Genomic DNA, 26900 nt, shown 5'->3' with positions numbered 1-26900 from the left:
TGCAGTGCCCCCCTCCAGGGGGGCCCAGGCCAGGATTTGCATGGTCTTAGGCTGTCAGAGCCTGGATGACCCTTGGGGTATCCAGCTCTCCCTGAACACTCCCAGATGACACCCTGTGAGCTCAATCCATCATAGGACCACCCCGAGTAGACTTGTGACCCATCAGCCTGCACAGGATCCAGCACCACACCGAGGCCTCTATTCTGCTGTGCCTGTGGGGTGCTCCACTGTCCTGCTGTAGCCAGTCACTGTGGCCTCACGCAGGGCTTGTGCTCAGCTTAACACCTCAGCTCTTCTGCCTTATGAATGGCTGTCTGGCCACATGTTTCCCGCTCTGCCCTTGTGCAGTTGGGAGTTCTGGGGTTTCCCGCTTTTGGCTGAGATCTGGTCTCTTGAAAGCCTGTTGATGTTTGGTCTTGTTACCAGTGGCATTAGGTAACTTTCCCAGTGTTATGCATGTCAGTACACTAAGGAGACTGCTCTTTTACTGGATGAACCCTTCTCACCTGCCTGCCTAGCTGCCCCCTGTGTGGAGGCACCTCTTGGGTCTTCAGGGCCGACCTAGAAATCCTTCTAGAGAAATCTGCCGAGATCAGTTTTGATGGAAGCTGAGTCTGTTCAGCAGCCTGCCATTCAATCATCCAATAGCAATTTGTGGGCCTCTCACTCCCTGCCACACCTTCCTTGTGCCAGGTCCCCATCCCCTGTGAAGTGTGTGATGCCCAGGAGCTGAATGGTCCCAAGTGGCACACAGTTGAGGCATCTGACCCTATCTGGGAGAAGTGAAGAGGGACAGGCTTCCCAGAGGAAGTGACATGTAAGTTGGGTTCCGAAGGCTGAGGAGTCAGGCAGAGAGACTGGGGTGCACGAGGGGCATTTGAGGCAGACGGAGGAGAATATAAAAGGCCCAGAGGCCAGGGGCAGGACTGGGCACATCTGGGGGCACTGCATGTAATCCATTATGTCTGAAGCTTGGATTTGGAGGTAGGGGATGGTGGAGGGATGGGGCTGGCAACAATGCCATTGGTAACAAGATCAAGCATCAACAGGCTTTCAAGATACCAGATCTCAAGTCAGTTTATGAAGGTTTGTTCACAATCATGCCAGCTTTCCAGGTCACTGTTCTTTTGAATGGAGTCCCCTCCTATTCCATGCAACTTTGAGACGTTCCGGCCTTCCTTAGGATTTCAGAGGCTTCCTAGGGCTCATCTCCATGGCCCTGTACTTGCCCATCAGATCTTTCTTCCCAAACTAGTCAGCATGGGTGGCATAAACCCACTTATGAGAGCCAGGGATTCAGCTGCAGTTGTGGCAAGATGCAGCCTGGGTCCAGGAGGTCGACTAGGAGGAAGGGAGCAGCTATTACTGCCTGCCCAACCCTAGGAATCCCACCCCTGCCTTCTGCCTCCCGGTCCTGCGCATGGGTCCAGGCTGAGCCTGAGCCTCTTCCACCAGGACTTCCTGCAGTTACCTCTTTAAGCTGGCGGGTGGCACAGCCAGTGTCTCTACTCAGGGTCTCCAGCCACATAGCCTGTGCTCTGAGTAAAGCTCGAGGGGAGAAGGTCTAATGAGTCCTGGGTGCTGGGATCAGTTTACAGAGCCAGGGATGGGGAGTTGTGGATGGTCTGGGCCTTAGGTCACCTCCCACCCCCCAGGCAGCCCTGACGTCTCGGCACTGTCACCCCTTCAATATGCTCTCTCCCCCAAGCCCCTCCTTTGAGCTCCTCAACTGCCTCCTCACTCAAAGAAAGTGGTTCCTGATTGCTCTGCCAGGTCCCCACCCCCTATGGCAACAGCTTCCAGGAGAGGGCTGGACCCATGATCCCAGCTGTGGCTATCTGGTTCCTTCCTGGGGACTTTGGCATCTATGGGGGGCACGTTCAGTCATACCGGGAACCCTCCCTCGCCCTGGGGCTGGACCTATAACCTGTGGCCTCTGACCTTGAAGGCAGCCCCATTCTGCCTGTACCTGGGGTCACACGCAGCTGGACCACAGAGAGAGACCAGAGGGTGGGCGGCAGACAAGGAGGAGGGAGGAGCGACAAGTGAGGAGCTGGCCCCTCTCTTCAGCTTTTCCTTCCCCTGTCCCTGTCCTTCCAAGGCCAGTGAGGTCCCCTCTCCTGCTCTTCATTCAGTTCTCTGAGATACCACTGTGTTTGGAGAATAATTCTTATTTTTGGCTCAAGCCAGCTCTAGTTGGTCTCTTTTCCTTGCGACCAAAGAGTATATCAAGTACATAGCAAGAGCTCCAAATTGGGAGACCACATAATTCTTCATCTTCTTCAACTTTTGAGGCTGAAATACGGCACAGTGAATAATTACACTGGGACGACCCAGGCAAAGCAGACCGCGTGGCCACCCCATCTGTAAGTTAAAAACACGCAGACCACTTTCAACTCATTTTGTTCCTCAGGCGATCCTGGACAGCATATAGGTAGGGACGGCCATTGTCTCCCCGAGACAAAGTCCGTGGCAGTAATGTGGTCCAGGGTGGGGTCGTGGTGGGCTCAGGCCAGACGAGAGGGCTCAGGCCAGAGAGTGACTACATGTTTCTGCCTGGTTGACCTGCAGCCAGAAAACTGATTCCAGCTGTGGGAGAAAAGGTCAGGGTTGCATTTCCCTTCCTTTCTTCTTGATGGATGAGAAGCTTGCTCTTTAAAATGTGGACTCTCCAAGGCCAGGTGGACTGGTGTCTTGCCAAGACTGTGTGGGTGGGACAGTGGGCAGGGACCTGAGGGAAGGAGACCAAGGAGGCCCCAGAAGAGCCCGAGCAGCGAGGTGGATGAAGGGCCTCAAAAGCTATAAGTGGCCGCGCCAGGGCCTGTGCCTGGGTCTCTGGCCATGCTACTCCTTGGGCTGCTACTGCTGACCGCACTGGCCGGCACCCGCCTGCTGTGGAACAAGTGGAAGTACAGGAGCCTCCACCTCCCACCTCTTGCCCCCGGCTTCCTACACCTGCTGCAGCCCGACCTTCCCATCTATCTGCTTGGTCTGACTCAGAAACTGGGCCCTGTCTATAGGCTCCGCCTCGGGCTGCAAGGTGAGTCTGCTTCCTCCCTGGCCCCACCACGGTGGGGAGGTAGGGGCCTCTCCCTGCTGACATCTTGCTTTGGCTGTCCCCCAGATGTGGTGGTGCTGAACTCTAAGAGGACCATTGAGGAGGCCATGATCAGGAGATGGGTGGACTTTGCTGGCAGACCCCAGATGCCCTCCTGTAAGCATCGGGGCATTTCTTGAGGGAAGTACCAGGCTGGGGGAGGCAGGAAAGGTCAGGCCTGTGGCTTCCTTGGTCAGTTCGACCCCTCCCCTACTCGCAGATAAGCTGGTATCTCAGCCCTACCAGGACCTCTCACTAGGGGACTATTCCCTGCTCTGGAAGGCTCACAAGAAACTCACCCGCTCGGCCCTGCTGCTGGGCATCCGCAACTCCATGGAGCCACTGGTGGAGCAGCTGACCCAGGAGTTCTGTGAGGTGAGGCTGGACTCCCACACGCACCCCGGGTCAGCTTCACTTCTCCCTGCAGCTCCGTGGCCCGTTTAGTTCCCGCTCCTTCTCCACAGCGCATGAGAGCCCAGGCCGGCACCCCTGTGGCCATCCAGAAGGAGTTCTCTTTCCTCACCTGCAGCATCATCTGTTGCCTCACCTTTGGAGACAAGGTAAAGGCTCTCTTGCTCTCACCTATGTGCCTGGGCCCTTCCTTAGCCCCTCCCTGGTCCTCTCTGGTCCTGAACTGAAAGGATTGCCCCCGCCCCCCCTTTTTTTTTTGGCAGGAGGACACCTTAGTACATGCCTTTCATGACTGTGTCCAAGATTTGATGAAAAGCTGGGAGCACTGGTCCATCCAAGTTTTGGACATAGTTCCCTTTCTCAGGGTGAGGAGGTGGAGCCCAGACTCCCTGGGTCCTGGGAGGAAGGGGTGGGAGAGCAGGCTTCCTTGCCAGCAGCTCCACTCTCTTGCTCCCTGCCCCAGTTCTTCCCCAACCCGGGCCTCCGGAGGCTGAAGCAGGCCTTGGAGAACAGGGACCGCATTGTAGAGAAGCAGCTGAAGCAGCACAAGGTGGGAACGCTGTGTGGACCCGGCTGCCCCCTAGCCCGCAGCCAGGGATACCACTGCCCCAGAGCAAGGCGTCCCACCAGTCCTGGACCCATTGCCCCCCTGAGACTCCTCTCCCCAAGCCAGGCCCTCAGGCTGGTTTGCCTTCCCCCCCACAGGACAGCATGGTGGCAGGCCAGTGGAGGGACATGACCGACTACATGCTCCAAGGGATGGGGAAGCCAAGAGCGGAAAAGGGCCATGGACAGCTCCTTGAAGGACACGTGCATATGTCTGTGGTGGACCTTTTCATTGGTGGCACTGAGACCACGGCGACCACCCTCTCCTGGGCTGTGGCGTTCTTGCTTCACCACCCTGAGGTGCACCCTGGGGGCAGCCTGGCCGGGGCCACAGGAACTCAGCCCCCGGGGCGCCCACGCAGACTCTGTTCACCCAGGGGGCGGTTTCTCCTAGCTGGCAGGAAGGTTCCGCTGGGTTGCTGAAGCGGCCGGAGCCTGGGAGGCTGGGCGGCTATGGGTCAGCTAGCACAAGGTTCTGGCCCCAGACACGAGGCTTGCTCCCATTTCCCAGATTCAGCAGCGACTGCAGGAGGAGCTGGACTGTGAACTGGGCCCTGGGGCTTCAGGCTCCCGAGTCCCGCTCAAAGACCCTGCACGGTTGCCCTTGCTCACCGCCACCATCGCTGAAGTGCTGCGCCTGCGGCCTGTTGTGCCCCTGGCCCTGCCTCACCGCACCACGCGGCATAGCAGGTGACTTCCGAGAGCTGAGGATGCATGGGATGGAAAGGGGGATTCGTGGCGGGTCTCTAACTCCACCCTCTCCTCAGCATCTTAGGCTATGACATCCCTGAGGGCACGGTTGTCATCCCCAACCTGCAAGGCGCCCACTTGGACGACACAGTCTGGGAGCAGCCACATGAGTTTCGGCCGGGTGTGTGGCAGGGAGGTCACCCATGGCGTGGGGGTGGCAGAGGCTAGTCCCGGCGGCTACCGAACCCTGGGTCTGTCTTTCTGCCCACAGATCGTTTCCTGGTCCCAGGCACCAGACCGAGAGTGCTGGCCTTTGGCTGCGGAGCGCGAGTGTGCCTGGGCGAGCCGCTGGCACGCCTTGAGCTCTTTGTGGTGCTGGCACGGCTGCTCCACGCCTTCACGCTGCTGCCCCCCACGGGCCCGCTGCCCTCTCTGCGACCCAGGTCCCACTGTGGCATCAATCTCACAATGCAGCCTTTCCAGGTGCGGCTGCAGCCCCGGGGAGCAGTGGCCCTGGGGCTGAGCCAGCACCAGTGACAGGGCAGGATGCACGCCGGACACATGCCTCAGTTTCTCCTTTTATTACTCCCGTACAAACCCCTTCCCTCCCCCCCTGTAAACATGGTGCTGTGAGATCGCTGACGGAGAAGGCTCCCTCCGGTGGCTGGAGAGTGAAGGTGGCCCCTGGCTCTTCTCTCAGCGCGACCCCTCAGTGCTCGGCAGTCATACTGGGGCGCCGGAGAGGTGAGCAGTGGTCAGCCTTCCCGGGCCGCTGGGGGCCGGTAGCTTCTTGGTCTCAGCTTCATTTCCGTGAAGGGTACAGAGAACTCGAAGCCTTTCCAGTAGTACCAGCTCACCCCCTGGGCGAGGAGTTGTTGAGACGGAGTCAAAGGCAGACATCCCATTGGCTGCCACCACCCCCTTCTCCCCCCCCCCCCCCCCGCCCCTCCGGGGAGATGGTTCCCAGAAGTCAATCGCCCTTCCTCTCCCCCACCCGCTTCAATGATCCTCAACCGCAAAGACTGAGGCTTAATCTGGGCTGGCCCTTCACACCCAATAAAGCGTGCTCATTTCCCCCTTCAGATAACTTGGTGAGATTGGCATCATTCTTCCATTTCACAGATGAGGGCCCTGAGGCGCCAAGCGGCTCAGTAACTTGTCCTGCCACACCCCAGCAGGTTGGGCCCCAACCCACTCCCCGCTCTGGGCTGCCTCCCAGGCCCCTCACCTGGTGGTCCACTGTGCTCCCATAGAGCCCGTTGAGGTTGGCATAGTGGCAGTTCCTGTACCACCAGGCGCCGCGGTACGAGACGGCGCAGGAGATGAGCAAGTTGTTGGGGTCTCGATCACGGGCAGAAAAGACACTGCCGCTGTGGTAGCTCATGGAGTCCCCTGCACAGGTGTAGAAGGAGCAGTGAGGGCCTCCCCTCCCCCTGCCCCACCTTCCGCGGTCCCCAGGCCCACCCCTCACCTGCTGTGCCATGGTAGCCCTCCAGATGGAGGCGGTAGTACTCGGGAGCAGAGTCTACTCGGAAAGAGTCGTACTGCGCAAACACAGCCTCGTCCCCAGCCCGCAGGTCCACGCGCATGGAGTAGTCGCCGGCTTTTGTCAGGCTGTGCAGGGCCTCGTTGCCTGGGGGTAGGGAGAGTGCTCTCATCAGGGTTCTGGTGCCCACAGGGCCTCCACCCCTTCCCCGGTCCCCAATCCCTGTGAGGCACTGACCCAGCCAGAACTCCCCAGAGATGTTCCCAAAGCCATGGGCATAGTCCTCCCAGTCCCTCCAGAAGTCGGTCTGTCCGTCCATGCGGCGCTGGAACACCTGGGAAGCAGGGAAGCAGGTGGAGGCACCGTCAGCCGAAGGCTCCTGACTCAGCAGCCCCCGCCCCGTGCAGAGCCTCAGGGGCCCGTCTGCCACCCACCAGCCAGCCGCCCCCGTCGGTCTCCATGTCACAAAACACATTCAGGGGCCGCTCGCGGTTGCCATTGAGGAAGATGGTGGTGGCCCTTGAGGTGCTGGCTCCGTTCTGCATCTCTTCCCCACAGTCCCGAGGGAAGGGAATCCGGAGTCCACCTGAGAAGAGGAGAATGAGGGGCCGAGTCCTCTTCCCAAACCCTAGACCCCTGCTGCCTGCTCAGCCCCTGACCTTAGGTCCCAGTGCCCAAATACCGGTGGTGAAGGAGGTGGACACAGGCGGTGTGAGGCTCTCGCCCCACATAGCTCGGAGCCACACGCTGTACGGGGTGGAGGGAAAGAGGCCCAGGAGCTGGTGAGAGGTGACCCCTCCTGGGAGCAGGATCTCCTGTGGGACACACAGGGAGCAGGTCAGGGGAGAGGGAGGTGGAGCCCCACTGGGAGAAGCAGAGGAGGGGGCAGTACCTCCTGGAGGGGGGCCCGGGAGGGGAGTCGGCCAGTGAGGGGCGGGTGGGGGCACCTGGGTCTGTCCACCAGGGGTGTTGAAACTGAGCAGGTAGCTAGTCGGCGGGACTTGGGGCTCAGTCCAAGTGAGCAGGGCCGTGCGGGGGGTCACTTCCTTGGCCTCCAAGTCTTGGGGGGCCTCCAACCCTGGGAGGGGAAGGTGGGAACAGAAGATGGAGACAAGGCCCATCCTAGCTCCCCTGGACCTTCCCTCCCCCTGTCGCGCACACCTCACAGGCCGTACCTGTGGTGAAGGTGATGCTGGCCGGGGAGGTGAAGTTGGGGCCCCGAAGACCCCGTACCGTCGCCGTGTAGTTGGTGTGGAGCACAAGGCCACCCAGAGGGTAGTCCACAGCACTGCCAGGGGTTGAGCCCTGCAGTGGGGGGGCTGGGAGTGGGGGTGAGCATCAGCATCTGTCCCCTTCGTGCCCTGCCAGAGCCCCTCTCCCCACCCTCAGTGAGTCTTCTCCAGAGGCCTCAGCCTCGCTCACCCCCTGGGGCTGTGACACGGACGTCATATGTGTCCACAGGGGTCTGGGGGGGCTGCCAGTGCAGCAGAGCGGATCCCTCCGTCAAGTTCAGCGCACGAAGCTGGGTGGGGCCGTCAGGAACTGGGAGAAGGGAGGGGGCTCAGAGCTGTCCCCTGCTCCTCTCCCCACCCCTCACCTTCCCAAGCCCTGCTGGCCTCACCCCCTTTTCCCTCCCCCTTCATTCTCCCCCTACCTCCCGCCCGGGTCCCAGTCCATCCTACCTGTGGTGAGGAAGCCTGTGAGTGGCTCGCTCTCCTCAAAGCCACGGACGGAGACCACCGTCACCTCGTAGTGAGAGCCTGGGATCAGCCCCTTGAGTTTCTGGGTCCGGGCTCGGCCATCCACCTGCACGCTCTGTGGCTCCCCTGCAAACATGTCGGGCTTGGGAGTTTGCCCAGGGAATCAAGGAAGGGCTGCAGGGTTGTTAGAGTGCAGGGAGCAGGAGAAATGAGGGCAGGTGAGGACATGGCAAAAGGGTGTCACCTCCGTCTGCCAGCTGGTAGGAAACTTTGAAACTGTCCACTCTGGATGGTGGAGGCGTCCAGCTGACCAGGGCCGAAGTTTCCCTGATTTCGCTGAATTGAAGGTCACGGGGGCTTTCCAGAACTGAGGGGGGTGGGTGCCAAGGAGTGGCGGTGAGGGCACGGGGCAGGGGGCCTCTGGCCCCAGGATCCGCACCCCTTCTTCCAAGGCCCCAGTGGCTCCAGACTTGCTCACCACCACCCCTTTCCTCTCGATCTAGAAGAGGAAGTCTCTGTAGATTCCTCCAAGCCTTCCACCACTCACTGACCTTCCCTCTGGCTGAGGCACTAGGTCCCACCCTACAAAGTACAAAGACCCCCCACCCCACACTTTGGGGCAGCACGCGAACGTGCCCAACGTGGGGGCCTTACCTGGGCTGAGGGTGCGGGCCGTGCCCTGGATGCTGTCGGCCTTGTGGGGCCCACGCAGCCCATACAATGTAAGGGTGTATAGGGTCCCTGGACGCAGGTCCCGTAGCACCGCTGAGCGCCGTGTCCCTGGTACCATCAGCTCCCTCTGCAGCAGGGGACGCAGGTGGGGCTCCAGAGTGCTTGGTGATGGGACCCCAAAGCGGAGCAGGAAGGAGTCAAAGGCCCCAGATGGGGCCTCCCAGTTGAGCCGCAGCGAACTGGTGGTCACATCAGTCACCGACAGCTGGGACAGGCGGGGCCCTGGCTCCCCTGGGGTCTGGCCGGCAGGAGCAGACCCTGCACAGAGTGGGTGGGAGACAGAAGCACACCACCTCGGTGGCCTGGGGCAGGTCTCTTCTACCACCCCACCACGGCCTCCCACTTCCCATCTGCGAAATGGAGCTAATGCGGGGCTGGCACTGACAGGTGGGACCCACAGTGAGCACGCGTGTATAGAGCCAAGGACTGCTAGTGCACGCCTTCCTCCCTCTATAGTACCCTGCTTACGTGTCACCACCTCTGGGCACCCCCTTTAGCCCTTTTAGTCCCAGACTAGAGGTGGGGAGGCCTAGATACAGGGCCCTCAACCTCCAGTACCTGTGGTGCCCTCAGCTGAGATGGGCCCCAGGCGCTTCCCTTCATGGAGGCCATAGAGGAAGAACCTGTAGGAGGTGCTGGGCTCCAGGCCCGACACTAGGACCTTGTTCTGGTTGCCATCCACGAGCAAGGCCTGGGGCTGCCCATCCGTGTCCTGATACTGGACCACGAAGGAGTCAAAGGGGCCCTGAGCCACACTCCACGAGAGGTGCAGGGAGTCTGGGGTTATGTCGCTCACTGCCAGTGTCCTTAGCTGGGGCCCTTCAGGGTGCTCGGGGGCCTCTGTGGCTGGGCGCCAGGGGGCTGGCGTGTCCTCTTCTGGGGCTGTGTGGAAGAAGGCGAGGGGAGATGCTGAGCAGGGGTGACTGAGGCTCTTCTGGCATCTTCCTTCTCTTGACTCTGTCATTTCCCTGCCACCCCTGGGCCTCTCTGAGTCAGCACTGTGGCCCCATTACCCTCTGTTGGCTCCCTTGCTGTGTCTGAATCAGGGGCTTGCTTCCCCTTTTCTACCTTTGTGTCTTCTTATGCCTCAAGATATCTGCACAGCCTGCTCCCTCCCCACCCTCCCTGGGTGCCTAGGCTGATGGTCTGCAGTGGGAATAGCTGCTCACTCCCCGAGCTCGGGGCACATGGTCCTCCTGAGAAAAGCTGAGGAAGGAGCTGACTGGTGAGCCAGAAAGGCAAATCACGCCCTCCAGGTTGGGCCCAAGTGCCCCGTCCCGCTGACCTGAGCTGGGTGTTAGTAACTCCAGAGGAGGAGCCTGCTCCATCATGGCAGCCACTTCTACGGGTTGCTATGCCCCTTGCCTACTTTCTGTTCCAGTTATTTTCCATTTGACAAAAAGTGCTCCTGACTCACCCACAGGAGGGGTCTGCCCCTATCTGGCAAGGCCACCCTGTGGGGAGGAAAGAGCTGCCTCAATAGAGTGATGGGGCACAGCTGGCGGCGCTGAGCAGGGTGGGGGCCTGGACGCTGGGGACCGCTGCCAGGGCCTTTCCTCACGCCTGCCCTGGTTCCAGCTTTTGATGGGCTCCTTGGTTACCATCAGAGCTGGCCCCACTGCATTTCCGTTCCTCCAGAACCCTTGGCAGGCCTCCTTATGCCCCAGGTCCTCCTGCTCACCTGTCACTCCCAGGACGGAGATGGGGCCCAGGCGCTGTCCTCCGTGGATCCCATAGAGCAGAAACTTGTATTTCCTGCCAGGCTCCAGGCCCTCTATGGTGACTTCCCGCTGGTCTTCGGCCACAGGCACTGCCCGGGGCTGCCCAGCTGTGTCCCTGTACTGGACCACAAAGGAATCAAAGAGGCCCTGGGCCACTGTCCATGAGAGGCGCAGGGAGTCTGGGGTCTCATCTGTCACTGTCAGCTCCCCCAGGCGGGGCGGGCGCTGCTGCTCCTTCTGCAGGGGAGCTGTGGAGAGTGGGAGGAGAAACTCTTGGTCAAGAGCTGCCTTTACCCCAGCCCTGGAAACTTCGGGGGCACATGAGGGTCTAGGAAAGGGTCCCTGCAGTGTGGCTGCAGTCTGCCCAAAGGAAGGAGAGCGAGCAGCTTGATCTCTCCTCTGGAGGCCACTGAGCAAACTCCTTCCTGCGCCCACTCCCTCCTCGGCGTGATCAGGGTGCTGTAAATGCATAAAAGATCACCTTGTGAGGTAGGGTGCCTGGGGGTGTAGAGAAGGGCCTCAGTTTCCCCCTGGCTCCTAACCCCTTCAGCAGGGATGTGGCTGGAGCTGACAAAGGCTCCCAGAGGGTATCTGGGTTGTCAGGGAGACACCCCTAAATACTAAGGGCTGGGCTGGGCTGGGCAGCCAGAGCTTGGCCAGGACGTCCCCCTCTCTTGCAAGCAGCCTGGGCCGTCCTTCTACCCACTTCCCCAGCCCTGCACTAACACCACTGGGTCAGGGCAGCCGGGTGGGGCAACACTGGGAGAACAAAGGGCAGAGCAGAACACAGAAGAGACCTGCCCAGGTGGGGATGGGTATTGGATGACGGGGTCAGAGGAGAAGACTGTAGTCACTCCCCATAGTGAGGGTTTGGGGAAGAGAATTATGCAGTCTGATTGTCCCAGGCCCCAAGTGACCATGTGCCCCATCCCTGTCTGGCCAGGGTGACTCATGGTCCTGGGAGTGGGGTAAGGGTCAGTGACCCACCTCCACCCTTCCTCAGGGGGCTGAGTAATGGGCACAATGACAGCAGATTTTTTCCATAGTCTTTTTGCAGCCAAATCCTTCCATATTTTCCACTTCTTGCTTCCGTTGGGACACAGGGAGGAGGATGTGATCATTTATTAAGTGCCAATAGGTATTATTATTCATAAGTATTATGCAGGTGCAGAAACTCAGGTTCAAGGGAAAGAAGTGGCTTGCCAATGACCACAAAGCTGGCAGTTGGAATTTGAACACAGGTCTGCTTGGCTCCAAAGACTGGATTTTCTTTATTACATCAGCGGTCGGTGAATGAAGGAAATAATGCATATAAAATACTCAGAATAGTGTCTAGCATGTGACAGGGACTCAGTAAATGTTTGCTTTTGGTGTTATAAAGGCTGAAGGCAGGAGAATTAAACTGCATGGAGAGGCAGGGGTTCGGGGCAGCTCTGGGGGCTTGGATAGGAGGCAGCTCTAGAAAAGGTGGGGTACAGGGCTGGGACTCACCTGTGGTGCCATCAGCAGAGATGGGGCCCAGCCGCTTCCTACCGGCCAGCCCATAGAGCAGGAACTTGTATTTCCTACTGGGCTCCAGGCCCGAGATGGTGACCTCGCGCTGGTCTGAGGCCACAGGCACCACCTGGGGCTGCCCGTCCCTGTCCTTGTACTGGACCACGAAGGAGTCAAATTCACCCTCAGGGACTGTCCATGAGAGGCTCACAGAGTCCGGGGTCAGGTCTGTCACTGTCAGCTCCCCCAGGCGGGGAGGTTTTGTGTCTGGGGCTGGAAAAGAGAGAGAGGTGTATGGGAGAGTGACAGAAATGGTGACAGAGCAGACAGAGCTTCCTCAGGGTGCTAGGGCTGTGGGAGCTGGTTCCAGGAGCTAGAGGGAATGGCTAGGCCACATGTTAGGAAGTGGGGCGGCAGAGGAGTAGGAATAAAAGATGAGCCGAGGAAGAAAGCAGTGTCCCTCGGGATGTAGGAAAAGTAGGGAGAAGGATGAGAATGAAGGCTAAGCGGGGAGCCCTGGACCTGGATTTCACTGGACTCAGTAAATAAATAGGTCTGGAGCGCGGAGCACGGAAACAAGGAACTCTAACGGTCGCCACAAGGGGGCGAAGGACACTGGGAAGGCTCCAGTGCTGAAGGTGGCCTCCAGCCTTCACTTACGGGTCTTTGCATCTGCAGCTATCGGGCCATGCCGCTTCTCATCCTGGAGTCCAAAGAGTAGGAACTTGTACTTCCGGCCGGGGGCCAGACCCGGAATGGTGATCTCACGCAGGTGTCCACCCACAGGCACTGCCTGGGGCCGCCCCTGCACATCCTTGTACTGGACCAGGAAGGAGTCGAAGACGCCCTGGGCCACGGTCCATGAGAGGTGCACTGTGTCAGAGGTCACGGCTACCACGGCCAGCTCCCCTAGGCGGGGTGCCACAGGGGGCTCTGTGGGCTGGGAGGCTGGAACAGAGCAGAGGAGGCTGAGGGGTCACTGGCGGGACCCTTCAAAAGAGAGAGAGGGACTGCCTTGCTCAGGCTATGAAATGAATGTTTTGTAGCGGGTACTTCTAGAGTGCTTAATGTGTCCCAGGCATTGCTATTAGCAGCTCACAGAGTAGCCTCACACTACGTGGGTGCCAATATCATTATCATGCCAATTTTGTGTGGCTCTGCAGCACAGAGGAGTTAAGAAATGTTTGTGAATTCACACAATTAATACGTTCAGAGTGGGATTCAAACCCAGAGACCCTGGTTCTGCAGCCACATTCTGAGTCACTAAAACACGCAGCCAGGGAGCTTGAGGAAGCCATACAGGAAAAACTAAGCAAGTCTGAGGTTCCCTATCAGGGAACTTAGAGGTAAAACTTATAAGGCACAGGGTACATGCCTACTGACTCTAAACACAGTCTCTATCATCCTCATTCAATGAAAGCATGAGGCAGGATCACCAGCACCATATGAGGAAAGAGAGGGGCCTAAAGGACCATTTGTGAGGCGTGCTGATCTCTAAAGGGAGAAATCAAGAGAGCAAAGAAAGGCCCCAGCTCTCACTCACCAGTCACACCCACGGTGGACACGGGGCCCCAGCGCTGCCCCCTGTGCAGGCCATACAGGTGCATCTTGTACTTGCGCCCCGGCTCCAGGCCCCCGACGGTGACCTCACTGTCCTCACCCCCGACACGCACCACCTGGGGCCGCCCGTCCCTGTCCTTGTACTGGACAGTGAAGGAGTCGAAGTGGCCCTGGGGGACGGTCCACGAGAGGCTCAGCGAGTCTGGGGACGATCCTGTCACTGTCAGCTCCCCCAGCAGGGGCTCCTCGGGGGACTCTGGGGCCTCCGTGCTGGGCTCTGTGGGGCTGGGGGTCTCCTCCACCTCAGTAGAGGTTGGGGTCTCTTCCTCTGCAGCTGAAAAGGAGACACACAGAAAGGATGAGGCAGGATCCCCAGGATATGTCCTTGGATCTTAGGAGAATGGAGAGCTGTGACCATGTCTGGGGGCCCCAAATTCAGTTCAGAGAAGCCCATGCTTGGGGCTGGCTGGGCTTGCTCAGCTGACATCTCAAAAACATGCTTGGGGGCTTCCAGGGTCAGCAGTGGGGAACTCTGAACAGACACCAGCATAGCTCATGGAGGCCCTTCTCTGCCCGGGAGGACCCCTTGGTCCCCAAGGGGAGGCACAAAGGGCACCATGGCTCAGCCTCCAGCTAAGGGACCTCCTGCACCCCACTCACCCATCACCCGAGAGAGGTGACCCCCCTCCCTGGCTGACCCCACCCTGGGGCTTCCACCGTCCACTCACCCGTCACCCCAAAGGCAGAGACGGGGCCCGTGCGCTGGCCACCGTGGAAGCCATACAGGTTCATCTTGTACTTGTGGTCTGGCTCCAGGCCTGAGATGGTGACCTGGTCCTCATTCCCTGGCACCCTCACCGCCTTGGGCTGCCCATCCCCGTTCTTGTACTGGACCAGGAAGTGGTCAAACTGGCCCTCGGGGACAGTCCAGGAGAGGTGCAGGGAGTCGGGGGTGGCGTCTGTCACTGCCAGCTGCCCCAGCCGTGGCTTCGTGGGAGGCTCAAGGGCCATGGTGGACGGGGCTTGGGTGGTCATGGCTTCATATTCTGGAGCTGCACAGAGACACACAGGGACAGGTGAGGACAGGCAGGCAGGTCAGAGTATAAGCAGGTGTATTACAAACGTAAGATAATGAGGAACACAGCATCGCTGGCCACAGTGGCTCTAACTCATCTACTCTTCCCAGTCCCTCAATGTTGGCCTTCTCTGCCCCTTACCCTCATCTCGCCCTGCCCTCACCCACCCCTACCCACACCCCGCCACCTCTCCCAGTTTTTCCTGCACCCACCTCCCTTGCACACTGTGCCCTGGGCCTCCCTCCACTGGGGTCTCCTTGGCACCTCACTCCCTTTAGCTCATGTTGAGTGCTCCCAAACAGCTCAGAACCCCCTTCCTCAACTGGAAGCCTGGAATCTTCCTGGATCTGTTCCTGTCCCCAGCTGCCATGAGACTCAACAGTGTGCAACTCACTCTCAAGTTCCTCCTGGGTCTCCTCACTCCCCACACCTGCAGCCCCACCAGCCTGGCTTGCCTCACCTGCACTCCCCCAACACCGTTGCCTCTCACCTGAATCTCCACGTCCCTACTGGGCTCCCTGCCTCCCTGTCCCACCCGTTCCTCACAGGGGGCCAGGATGAGCCTTTCAGTCAGCCTTAGCTTAACTATGCAACAACACTCTCTATCCTCGGGAGAAATCCCTGGCTTCTGAGCTGTCCCTACAGCCCACCCCTACTCAAGACTCTCTCCCCAACTCAGAGGATCTCACACAAAACCCTCTTGGTCTCTCTCATGGGCCACTAGTTTCCAGTCCTTGGCACCAGTTGTGACGTGGATCTGACTCCAACACTGTCACCAAGCTAACTTCTGCCCAACTTCGGTTCTCAGCTGTCCCGTGGACACCCGCAGGCAGGCTGGCTTAGGCATGCTCCCCAGTCTGGCCTGGCCCTGGGGCTTCCTGTCATACAAATATCCCCTGTTACCTGACTGCTGGCTCACAGCCTGTCTCCCTGTGCTTGGGAGCCCCATCACCATAAGAACTTGTCTCTCTGCCATGATCAGGCTTACCCCAGGGAACTCCCACAGTGCTTGGCTCAGGGCATCCAGTCTTGTTGGCCCTTGGGAATCCTAAGTCTGGTAATACCCCAACCATGGGGCCCGGAGGTGCTTCCATCAGCATGCTGCATCCTGAACACCCTCTGTCTCCCCCTCCCCCCAGCCGCCAGTGAACTACAGAGAGGCTGAGCCTCTGGGAGAAATCAGGGATGCAAGTACAATTCTGTCCAAAAAATTCTAGGAAAGCATCCAATTGCTTTGTTGTGAGTGAGGAGTTTTGCTACTCAAAGTGTGGTCCTGCGACCAGCAGCATCCTCATCACATTAGAATGAGAATCTCTGGCCCCAGCCCAAACCTGCGCCATCTGAGCGTGCCCTTTACCAAGATCCCCGGGCCATCTGATGTGCAGAAGAAGATGTGTTGTGTCGAGTATTTGTTTTCACGCAGGTGGTAATAATGGGAAAGTGTTGTAGGGCCTTCTTCCCCACCAGCCCAGCTCTCACCCTCACTCACCAGTCACGCCCACAGTGGACACGGGGCCCCAGCGCTGCCCCCTGTGCAGGCCATACAGGTGCATCTTGTACTTGCGCCCCGGCTCCAGGCCCCCGACGGTGACCTCACTCTCCTCACCCCCGACACGCACCACCTGGGGCCGCCCGTCCCTGTCCTTGTACTGGACAGTGAAGGAGTCGAAGTGGCCCTGGGGGACGGTCCACGAGAGGCTCAGCGAGTCTGGGGACGATCCTGTCACTGTCAGCTCCCCCAGCAGGGGCTCCTCGGGGGACTCTGGGGCCTCTGTGCTGGGCTCTGTGGGGCTGGGGGTCTCCTCCACAACCTCCTGGGGGGCTGAGAGAAGACAGGGGAATGGGGCTTAGTTGTCAGCTTCTCTGCTGCTGATGCCAATTAGGACAACAAAATGCATCCAGTGATAACTCCTCCAGCCGTGGAGTAGAGGCTGGAGAGCCTTTGGATTAGCCAGCTAGTAACTCGTTGATGGAGAGTGCTGAGAAGGGCTCCCAATTCCCGTCACACACGGACTGGCAGGCACCATAAACATTCAGAAGGTCATTCAGACATGTGCCAGGAGCCAAAATAATTCTCATTTACTTTGACCCAATAATCCCATTTCTGGGCAGCGATCCTAAGAAAATTATGAAAAAGCAGGAAAAAGTTGTGTCATGGGGGTCCATTACGGGATTATTCATAACAACAAGATGTGTCAGGTACCCAAATGGCCCACAGATGATTAACTTTGTTGTGGCGCTTTTACCATGAAGCATCAAATAACCATTAAAATGATGATTAATTCAGGTTGTGCAGCCGCAAAATAATGCTCACGATATAACCGATGTACAAAAACAAAGGATGAGCCAAGAATCTTATGACCACTCTGTAATGTGAAAACATGCGCTGTATGGGAAATGCAGAGAGAGGACGTGTTATTGATATTGTTATTAATGGCAATTATTGGGTCAAAAGGTGTTCTCATGAGAGAGTTTTTTCCCTATTTTTCCCTATTCCATACCAACATATTCTATAATGTTGATATTATTTCACCAGAATAATGTAGACTTAGAAAGAAACCCTGGACTATAAAAATTCATCATCGGATAGTGGGTGTGGGGGGTGGGCCGTGGGTCCCTTACACTGTCCTCCTTACTTTGTGTATGCTTGTGATTTTCTGTGACAGAGGGCAACAAAATTGACCAGTGGATCAAAAGTAACACATTCCTTTAGGGCGGGAGCTGTTATCATGTCCACTTTCTGATCATTCCTGTTCTCCCCGTCCTGCTACACTCCTAAGAAGGCACATAGAGAAAGAGGCCTATCCCCAGGAGTCAGAGAGGCTGTGTGAAATCGCTCCTTTGTCTGGAGTATGTTCAGGAGAGGATAGTGAACCTCCCAGAGCCGCTCACTGGGTGTCATAAAGGTGGTGAGCCCTACGCCCACGGAGAGGCCTTCACACGACGGCCTCTGGCGCAGGCAGATGATCTCTGTGAAGGGCTCTCACCAAGCATCAGCATTGGGCTAACACTGATTTAGAAAAGCCACCCTGACTGCCCTTTTAGAATTTAATTCACCTTGTGATTTGCCCCCCTAGTTTCTTACATTAGAAATAACTTTTTCAAAATTAGGAATGAAAGAAGTGTGAGAGTGATGGGGAAGAGACGGAAAGAGCACAAGGAAGGAGAAGATATTATGTTTAAAGGAAATATTCTCTGACTATAAAAGAAATACTCATTATTTAACAAAATTGGGCAATACAGAATAGAATAAAGCAAGAAAAGGGCTGGAACATTCTATCCTGCCCCACAAAACATGCATCTTGTGAGACGTGTTTCTTTCCAGTTTTCTTGCCATGCCATGTTATTTTCCAGTGGCTGTGATTAGCATCCTTACAAAACCTGGGGGCTCCCTTTTCAATGTAATATTATCAAGTAACTGTCTTATGTCAAAACATTTCAGTGATGGCATAAAAGCTCATCTTCTAGATGTTGCCTAATTACTTAATTGTCCCAATGTGATTGGATGCTGTCGTGTTTCTTTCTTTCTTGTGTGTGTGTGCATGCTTGCGTGTGTGCATGTGCAAATGCACCTGTACACGCATGTGTGTACGCGTGCTTGGCCTGTGCCTGACACACTTCTTAGCAGCCCAGGGGCTGACCATCAGAAGGAGGTCATGCTGGTGTGTACGATGAAGCTTCATGTCAGCAAATGCCACGCTACTAACCACAGGCCACAGACCATGGAGGAAAGGCATGAATGGGGGCCAAGGCCTGGATCCTTAAGGACTAGCAAAAGAGCAGAAGACTCATCCAGGTTACTGATGAGAAAAGGTAGCTCTCCCTGAAAACCTCTGATCCCTGCCCCATCACTCACCGGTCAGGCCCACAGTGGACACGGGGCCCCAGCGCTGCCCCCTGTGCAGGCCATACAGGTGCATCTTGTACTTGCGCCCCGGCTCCAGGCCCCCGACGGTGACCTCACTCTCCTCACCCCCGACACGCACCACCTGGGGCTGCCCGTCCCTGTCCTTGTACTGGACAGTGAAGGAGTCGAAGTGGCCCTGGGGGACGGTCCATGAGAGGCTCAGCGAGTCTGGGGACGATCCTGTCACTGTCAGCTCCCCCAGCAGGGGCTCCTCGGGGGACTCTGGGGCCTCCGTGCTAGGCTCTGTGGGGCTGGGGGTCTCCTCCACCTCAGCAGAGGTTGGGGTCTCTTCCTCTGCAGCTGAAAAGGAGACACACAGAGAGGATGAGGCAGGATCCCCAAGAGATGTCCTTGGATCTTAGGAGAATGGAGAGCTGTGACCATGTCTGGGGGCCCCAAATTCAGTTCAGAGAAGCCCATGCTTGGGGCTGGCTGGGCTTGCTCAGCTGACATCTCAAAAACATGCTTGGGGGCTTCCAGGGTCAGCAGTGGGGAACTCTGAACAGACACCAGCATAGCTCATGGAGGCCCTTCTCTGCCCGGGAGGACCCCTTGGTCCCCAAGGGGAGGCACAAAGGGCACCATGGCTCAGCCTCCAGCTAAGGGACCTCCTGCACCCCACTCACCCATCACCCGAGAGAGGTGACCCCCTCCCTGGCTGACCCCACCCTGGGGCTTCCACCGTCCACTCACCCGTCACCCCAAAGGCAGAGACGGGGCCCGTGCGCTGGCCACCGTGGAAGCCATACAGGTTCATCTTGTACTTGTGGTCTGGCTCCAGGCCTGAGATGGTGACCTGGTCCTCATTCCCTGGCACCCTCACCGCCTTGGGCTGCCCATCCCCATTCTTGTACTGGACCAGGAAGTGGTCAAACTGGCCCTCGGGGACAGTCCAGGAGAGGTGCAGGGAGTCGGGGGTGGCGTCTGTCACTGCCAGCTGCCCCAGCCGTGGCTTGATGGGAGGCTTGGGAGTCATGGTGGGTGAGTCTGTTGGCGCTGGCATTTCTTGGTCCTTTCCTGGGGCTGGATCAGGAGATAAAGAGACTGTGTGGAAATACCTTGTGGGTTCCCTTCTCATAAAATATATTGGATTTCTCCCAGGCACACCAAGGCCCTGTAGCCTAGATGCTATCTCCCCAGAGTTAAGACATCATTTCCCTGGTTTGAATGTACAGTAACCAACAGACAGAGCATACTCTTGTGGTGACACCATGGTGGTAGGCTGGGACTGCCATGATACTCAACACGTGCATGCATTGAACCCTTGGGAGCTGCAGAGCAAATCTGTGCATAGGGACAGAACTAAGGCTTTATAATACCACCAAGCATAGCAGATAAGTCACATCAGAAGGTACATCTACTCAGGTTTGGAAATTCTACTTTGTGAGTATTTTCCTTTAATACCTCCTTTGATTTAGAAGGCTTCTGAGCATTTTAATTTTTTTTAACATTGATTCATTTTTGAGAGAGAGAGAGAGACAGAGCATGAGTGGGGGAGGGGCAGAGAGAGAGAGGGAGACACAGAATCCGAAGCAGGCTCCAGGCTCTGAGCTGTCAGCACAGAGCCTGACACGGGGCTTGAACCCATGGACCGAGAGATCATGACCTCAGCTGAAGCCGGATGCTTAATTGACTGAGCCACCCAGGTGCCCCTACTGAGCATTTTTAGAGATGAATTTAGATTTCACAGTTGAGGCCAAAGAGATGAGACCACATGTGATCATCTTTGCAATTGGGTTGTTTTGGACCTTGTATTAGCTCTCTCAGTAATTTATGGTACAGATGACCCATCACGCCTTCAGATTTTTCGTCTTTTCTGTTCTGCATAGGGTTTCATTCTTCCTCTTTTTAAAATTTTTTTTTTTAATGTTTATTTATTTTTGAGAGAGAGAGAGAGAGAGACAGAGACAGAGACAGAGCACGAGCAGGGGAGGAGCAGAGAGAGAGGGAGACACAGAATCTGAAACAGGCTCCAGGCTCTGAGCTATCAGCACAGAGCCCGACGCAGGGCTCGAACTCAAAAACTATGAGATCATGACCTGAGCCAAAGCTGGACGCTCAACTGACTGAGCCACCCAGGTGCCCCTTCATTCTTCCTTAATCGTTGAATTGCAAAAGCATCTTGTTTCCTATCTGTTCTGTTTGGAACCTGGGTCTTAAGCATTGAAGGGTAATAGCTCCAAAGGACCTTAACAAAAGCAACGCACAGCCCTGTTAGTGAGTAATGAAGGAAGCGAAGTGCCTTGTGAAGTTGCACATTTGACTAATACTCACCATTGAAGTAATAGCATCCATGCTGGCAGGATTCTCATAATTATGAGAGTTCATTCTAAGAATTTTCAGAGACTAATTTTCTTCCTCTTCTTTCATTACAGATGAAGAAAAGGAGGCACTGAGACATTCAGTGACTCTCTTGGGATCACACAGCTCAAATAGGCTGAGGCTTCAAACCCAGGTCTGCCTGAGTCTATGTTATTTCCCTGATGTCTTGCCTCTTCAAGGACCAAAAAGCCTGTACGTAGGGGTGCCTGGCTGGCTCAGTCAGTAGAGTGAGCAGCTTGTGATCGTGGGGCTATGAGTTTGAGTCACATGTTGAGTATAGAGTTCACTTAAAAAAAAAAAAAAGCCTGTGTGTAAAGGCTGAGATGTTTGGGTAACACCAAAGACTTGGAGTAGAGACACTAGCAGAACCACTCTCAGGAGCTTGGGAGGCTCGGTCTCAGGGACAGTGGGACAAAAATACCTGAATACTAACAGTGAAAGAGAAACTGAGTCCAGCTAGGGCAGGGCCCAGTGTCCTGTTGCACACTCACCAGTTAAGCCGACAGTGGAGACGGGGCCCACACGCTGGCCACCATGGAAGCCATACAGGTTCATCTTGTACTTGTGGTCTGGCTCCAGGCCTGAGATGGTGACCTGGTCCTCATTCCCTGGCACCCTCACTGCCTTGGGCTGCCCATCCCCGTTCTTGTACTGGACCAGGAAGTGGTCAAACTGGCCCTCGGGGACAGTCCAGGAGAGGTGCAGGGAGTCGGGGGTGGCGTCCGTCACTGCTAGCTCTCCCAAGTGTGGCTTCAGAAGGGTGTTGGCAGGGGGCTCCCCTTCAGGATCTGGGAATAGATGCAAACAGAAGCTTTCCTATTGCTAGAAGAAGTAGTTGAGGCCTCGGCTCTCCTGGATTCAGACCAGAAGGTGGGCCAGCTCTGTAAGCCTAACTTGAGACCCATTTCTGCTTATCATCAAACTTCTTGTGGTCTCCTATGGTCTGTCAAACTTGGTAGGCAGCCTCTTAGCTCAGGGCCTTTGTAGTGACTATCCCCTTTGCATGAATGTTCTGACCCCAGATGCTTGCGTGGTTCATGTCCACACTTCCTTTAACTCTTTGTTCAAATGTCACCTCTTCAGGGACAATCCTGATCACCCTATATAAAATTCCAATTCTCCCAATTGCAATGTATCCTCCCGTTTTTGGACCTGATCCCAGCAACAAATTGCAAAACAACACTTATGAGACAATCAGGAAACTAACACTACCTACATACATAATGATATTAACGAATGTTCATTTTTAAAGAAAAAATAATAGTGTGGCTATTTTTAGTCTTTAAGCATTTTTTTAAATTTTAGTCTTTAAAAAAATTTTTAATGTTTATTTATTTTTGAGAGAGAGAGATAGAGCATGAGCAGGGGAGGGGCAGAGAGAGAGGGAAACACAGAATCCAAAGCAGGCTCCAGGCTCTGAGATGTCAGCATAGAGCCTGACACGGGGCTCAAACCCACAGACTGCGAGATCATGAGCTGAGCCGAGGTTGGAGGCTCAACCAACTGAACCACCCAGGTGCCTCTATTTTTAGTCTTTTTGAAAAGAGTAATACACTTAAATATGAAGCAATGAAGTATAGAGTGTCTGGGATGAGCTTACAACAGTATATCCATACACTGGAATAGTATTTGGACAAAAGGAATGATGTACACCTACAGGTTACAACATGGAACCTCAAAAACACGTTCAGTGAAAGAGGCCGGACACAGAAGAACACATATTGGGTGATACCACGTGTCTAAGTTCAGAAAAGGCAAATCTACAGAGATAGAAAGTAAATTAATGGTGGCCTGGAACTGCACATCTGCACACCAGTTTTCTTCATGGGCCGATGGAAAGTTCTAAAATTAGATAGGGCTGATGGTTGCACAACTCTGTAAATATACTAGAAATCATGAAACTGTATACTTAAAACAGGCGAATTTTATGACATGTAAATTATATCTCAATTAAGCTGTTAATAAAGAACATATTCTGGTGGGAGGAGGGCAGAAAGAGAGTGGGATGAGCCAGGCTGGCCAGGAGGTAACATTAGGATGGCAATGGACACATAGGATTTCGTTTGCTATTTTTTTCTCTTTTGTGTGTAAATTCGAGTTGTGTATAGTAAATATTTGCTGAATGAATTAGTATTTCATGGAATTTGTTTCAACCACACACGCAAAAAAGATGTTTCCAGTGTACCCAGGCAAAGCAGAAAGCCACAAATGGGTCAAGGTATCACTGCCTCAAAGGCTTCCACTCCAGACACCACATCACACTTTCCTGAGATGTTACTAGACAAAGGGTGGGTTACGTGGGGTTTGAGGATCCTGGCTCTCCAGTGTAGGACACCTCAGAGCTCTACCAATGTAACCTTACCTGACGCAACCCAGGAGGCTCTTTAACCCTCACTCACCAGTCACGCCCACAGTGGACACAGGGCCCCAGCGCTGCCCCCTGTGCAGGCCATACAGGTGCATCTTGTACTTGCGCCCCGGCTCCAGGCCCCCGACGGTGACCTCACTCTCCTCACCCCCGACACGCACCACCTGGGGCCGCCCGTCCCTGTCCTTGTACTGGACAGTGAAGGAGTCGAAGTGGCCCTGGGGGACGGTCCACGAGAGGCTCAGCGAGTCTGGGGACGATCCTGTCACTGTCAGCTCCCCCAGCAGGGGCTCCTCGGGGGACTCTGGGGCCTCCGTGCTGGGCTCTGTGGGGCTGGGGGTCTCCTCCACCTCAGTAGAGGTTGGGGTCTCTTCCTCTGCAGCTGAAAAGGAGACACACAGAGAGGATGAGGCAGGATCCCCAAGAGATGTCCTTGGATCTTAGGAGAATGGAGAGCTGTGACCATGTCTGGGGGCCCCAAATTCAGTTCAGAGAAGCCCATGCTTGGGGCTGGCTGGGCTTGCTCAGCTGACATCTCAAAAACATGCTTGGGGGCTTCCAGGGTCAGCAGTGGGGAACTCTGAACAGACACCAGCATAGCTCATGGAGGCCCTTCTCTGCCCGGGAGGACCCCTTGGTCCCCAAGGGGAGGCACAAAGGGCACCATGGCTCAGCCTCCAGCTAAGGGACCTCCTGCACCCCACTCACCCATCACCCGAGAGAGGTGACCCCCCTCCCTGGCTGACCCCACCCTGGGGCTTCCACCGTCCACTCACCCGTCACCCCAAAGGCAGAGACGGGGCCCGTGCGCTGGCCACCGTGGAAGCCATACAGGTTCATCTTGTACTTGTGGTCTGGCTCCAGGCCTGAGATGGTGACCTGGTCCTCATTCCCTGGCACCCTCACCGCCTTGGGCTGCCCATCCCCGTTCTTGTACTGGACCAGGAAGTGGTCAAACTGGCCCTCGGGGACAGTCCAGGAGAGGTGCAGGGAGTCGGGGGTGGCGTCTGTCACTGCCAGCTGCCCCAGCCGTGGCTTCGTGGGAGGCTCAAGGGCCATGGTGGACGGGGCTTGGGTGGTCATGGCTTCATATTCTGGAGCTGCACAGAGACACACAGGGACAGGTGAGGACAGGCAGGCAGGTCAGAGTATAAGCAGGTGTATTACAAACGTAAGATAATGAGGAACACAGCATCGCTGGCCACAGTGGCTCTAACTCATCTACTCTTCCCAGTCCCTCAATGTTGGCCTTCTCTGCCCCTTACCCTCATCTCGCCCTGCCCTCACCCACCCCTACCCACACCCCGCCACCTCTCCCAGTTTTTCCTGCACCCACCTCCCTTGCACACTGTGCCCTGGGCCTCCCTCCACTGGGGTCTCCTTGGCACCTCACTCCCTTTAGCTCATGTTGAGTGCTCCCAAACAGCTCAGAACCCCCTTCCTCAACTGGAAGCCTGGAATCTTCCTGGATCTGTTCCTGTCCCCAGCTGCCATGAGACTCAACAGTGTGCAACTCACTCTCAAGTTCCTCCTGGGTCTCCTCACTCCCCACACCTGCAGCCCCACCAGCCTGGCTTGCCTCACCTGCACTCCCCCAACACCGTTGCCTCTCACCTGAATCTCCACGTCCCTACTGGGCTCCCTGCCTCCCTGTCCCACCCGTTCCTCACAGGGGGCCAGGATGAGCCTTTCAGTCAGCCTTAGCTTAACTATGCAACAACACTCTCTATCCTCGGGAGAAATCCCTGGCTTCTGAGCTGTCCCTACAGCCCACCCCTACTCAAGACTCTCTCCCCAACTCAGAGGATCTCACACAAAACCCTCTTGGTCTCTCTCATGGGCCACTAGTTTCCAGTCCTTGGCACCAGTTGTGACGTGGATCTGACTCCAACACTGTCACCAAGCTAACTTCTGCCCAACTTCGGTTCTCAGCTGTCCCGTGGACACCCGCAGGCAGGCTGGCTTAGGCATGCTCCCCAGTCTGGCCTGGCCCTGGGGCTTCCTGTCATACAAATATCCCCTGTTACCTGACTGCTGGCTCACAGCCTGTCTCCCTGTGCTTGGGAGCCCCATCACCATAAGAACTTGTCTCTCTGCCATGATCAGGCTTACCCCAGGGAACTCCCACAGTGCTTGGCTCAGGGCATCCAGTCTTGTTGGCCCTTGGGAATCCTAAGTCTGGTAATACCCCAACCATGGGGCCCGGAGGTGCTTCCATCAGCATGCTGCATCCTGAACACCCTCTGTCTCCCCCTCCCCCCAGCCGCCAGTGAACTACAGAGAGGCTGAGCCTCTGGGAGAAATCAGGGATGCAAGTACAATTCTGTCCAAAAAATTCTAGGAAAGCATCCAATTGCTTTGTTGTGAGTGAGGAGTTTTGCTACTCAAAGTGTGGTCCTGCGACCAGCAGCATCCTCATCACATTAGAATGAGAATCTCTGGCCCCAGCCCAAACCTGCGCCATCTGAGCGTGCCCTTTACCAAGATCCCCGGGCCATCTGATGTGCAGAAGAAGATGTGTTGTGTCGAGTATTTGTTTTCACGCAGGTGGTAATAATGGGAAAGTGTTGTAGGGCCTTCTTCCCCACCAGCCCAGCTCTCACCCTCACTCACCAGTCACGCCCACAGTGGACACGGGGCCCCAGCGCTGCCCCCTGTGCAGGCCATACAGGTGCATCTTGTACTTGCGCCCCGGCTCCAGGCCCCCGACGGTGACCTCACTCTCCTCACCCCCGACACGCACCACCTGGGGCCGCCCGTCCCTGTCCTTGTACTGGACAGTGAAGGAGTCGAAGTGGCCCTGGGGGACGGTCCACGAGAGGCTCAGCGAGTCTGGGGACGATCCTGTCACTGTCAGCTCCCCCAGCAGGGGCTCCTCGGGGGACTCTGGGGCCTCCGTGCTAGGCTCTGTGGGGCTGGGGGTCTCCTCCACCTCAGTAGAGGTTGGGGTCTCTTCCTCTGCAGCTGAAAAGGAGACACACAGAAAGGATGAGGCAGGATCCCCAGGATATGTCCTTGGATCTTAGGAGAATGGAGAGCTGTGACCATGTCTGGGGGCCCCAAATTCAGTTCAGAGAAGCCCATGCTTGGGGCTGGCTGGGCTTGCTCAGCTGACATCTCAAAAACATGCTTGGGGGCTTCCAGGGTCAGCAGTGGGGAACTCTGAACAGACACCAGCATAGCTCATGGAGGCCCTTCTCTGCCCGGGAGGACCCCTTGGTCCCCAAGGGGAGGCACAAAGGGCACCATGGCTCAGCCTCCAGCTAAGGGACCTCCTGCACCCCACTCACCCATCACCCGAGAGAGGTGACCCCCCTCCCTGGCTGACCCCACCCTGGGGCTTCCATCGTCCACTCACCCGTCACCCCAAAGGCAGAGACGGGGCCCGTGCGCTGGCCACCGTGGAAGCCATACAGGTTCATCTTGTACTTGTGGTCTGGCTCCAGGCCTGAGATGGTGACCTGGTCCTCATTCCCTGGCACCCTCACCGCCTTGGGCTGCCCATCCCCGTTCTTGTACTGGACCAGGAAGTGGTCAAACTGGCCCTCGGGGACAGTCCAGGAGAGGTGCAGGGAGTCGGGGGTGGCGTCTGTCACTGCCAGCTGCCCCAGTTGTGGCTTGATGGGAGGTTCTGAAGGTTCATCCTCCTCTTCCCTTGGGACTGAACAGAGACAGGAGAGAGAGAGACAGAGAAGGGGGGGGGCAGGATGACCATGGGGACACTGCTCTC

The 26900-nt window shown here is 56.5% G+C and overlaps 2 protein-coding genes across 11 annotated transcripts in view; one reads left to right on the top strand and one right to left on the bottom strand.

The window, feature by feature from the left end:
* Nucleotides 1-1658: 1658 nt before the first annotated feature.
* CYP21A1 (cytochrome P450 family 21 subfamily A member 1) lies at nt 1659-5891 on the top strand. Of its 2 annotated transcripts, none has more exons than XM_019438750.2 (10): nt 1659-3040; nt 3125-3214; nt 3318-3472; nt 3562-3657; nt 3772-3873; nt 3972-4058; nt 4214-4414; nt 4626-4804; nt 4882-4985; nt 5076-5891. In XM_019438750.2, exons 1-10 carry the CDS (start codon nt 2842-2844, stop codon nt 5339-5341), a joined length of 1479 nt encoding a protein of 492 aa, XP_019294295.1. In that variant the 5' UTR covers nt 1659-2841; the 3' UTR covers nt 5342-5891. The 2 variants fall into 2 exon arrangements, with proteins under 2 accessions (XP_019294295.1, XP_019294296.1); XM_019438751.2 differs by having other exon boundaries at nt 2926-3040; nt 3295-3472.
* The window catches only part of TNXB (tenascin XB), a 57827-nt gene continuing 36297 nt past the window's right edge, over nt 5371-26900 (bottom strand). For 3 of the 9 annotated variants that reach the window (XM_053905200.1, XM_053905202.1, XM_053905207.1), the window contains 26 exons: nt 26529-26831; nt 25784-26134; nt 23947-24270; nt 23202-23552; nt 21294-21590; nt 19174-19524; nt 18430-18780; nt 16063-16395; nt 14226-14549; nt 13481-13831; nt 12598-12885; nt 11935-12210; nt 10404-10691; nt 9281-9604; nt 8645-8980; nt 8235-8357; nt 7973-8116; nt 7713-7832; nt 7466-7609; nt 7238-7368; nt 6973-7105; nt 6725-6876; nt 6528-6624; nt 6276-6437; nt 6033-6196; nt 5371-5664 (listed from right to left, as the gene is read on the bottom strand). In XM_053905200.1, the coding sequence (XP_053761175.1) occupies nt 5560-5664; nt 6033-6196; nt 6276-6437; nt 6528-6624; nt 6725-6876; nt 6973-7105; nt 7238-7368; nt 7466-7609; nt 7713-7832; nt 7973-8116; nt 8235-8357; nt 8645-8980; nt 9281-9604; nt 10404-10691; nt 11935-12210; nt 12598-12885; nt 13481-13831; nt 14226-14549; nt 16063-16395; nt 18430-18780; nt 19174-19524; nt 21294-21590; nt 23202-23552; nt 23947-24270; nt 25784-26134; nt 26529-26831 (6323 nt within the window). In that variant the 3' untranslated portion in view covers nt 5371-5559. The remainder of the gene's footprint in view (nt 5665-6032; nt 6197-6275; nt 6438-6527; nt 6625-6724; nt 6877-6972; nt 7106-7237; nt 7369-7465; nt 7610-7712; nt 7833-7972; nt 8117-8234; nt 8358-8644; nt 8981-9280; nt 9605-10403; nt 10692-11934; nt 12211-12597; nt 12886-13480; nt 13832-14225; nt 14550-16062; nt 16396-18429; nt 18781-19173; nt 19525-21293; nt 21591-23201; nt 23553-23946; nt 24271-25783; nt 26135-26528; nt 26832-26900) is intronic. The other 6 variants (XM_053905201.1, XM_053905204.1, XM_053905203.1 and 3 more) reach the window with 6 other exon arrangements.

This window comes from Panthera pardus, unplaced genomic scaffold (genome assembly GCF_024362965.1).
Source record: "Panthera pardus isolate Hobbes unplaced genomic scaffold, ASM2436296v1 HiC_scaffold_17, whole genome shotgun sequence".
NCBI classification, from domain to species: Eukaryota; Metazoa; Chordata; class Mammalia; order Carnivora; family Felidae; genus Panthera; species Panthera pardus.
This window is presented reverse-complemented; position numbering and strand designations above follow the sequence as displayed.

What these genes read in the sequence shown, in the direction of transcription:
- CYP21A1 (XM_019438750.2), top strand. Translation starts at nt 2,842, where the DNA reads ATGCTACTCCTTGGGCTGCTACTGCTGACCGCACTGGCCGGCACCCGC. An exon ending in GCCTCACCTTTGGAGACAAG is followed by an intron (nt 3,658 to 3,771) that starts GTAAAGGCTCTC and finishes TTTTTTTGGCAG; the next exon opens with GAGGACACCTTAGTACATGC. An exon ending in ACATAGTTCCCTTTCTCAGG is followed by an intron (nt 3,874 to 3,971) that starts GTGAGGAGGTGG and finishes TCCCTGCCCCAG; the next exon opens with TTCTTCCCCAACCCGGGCCT.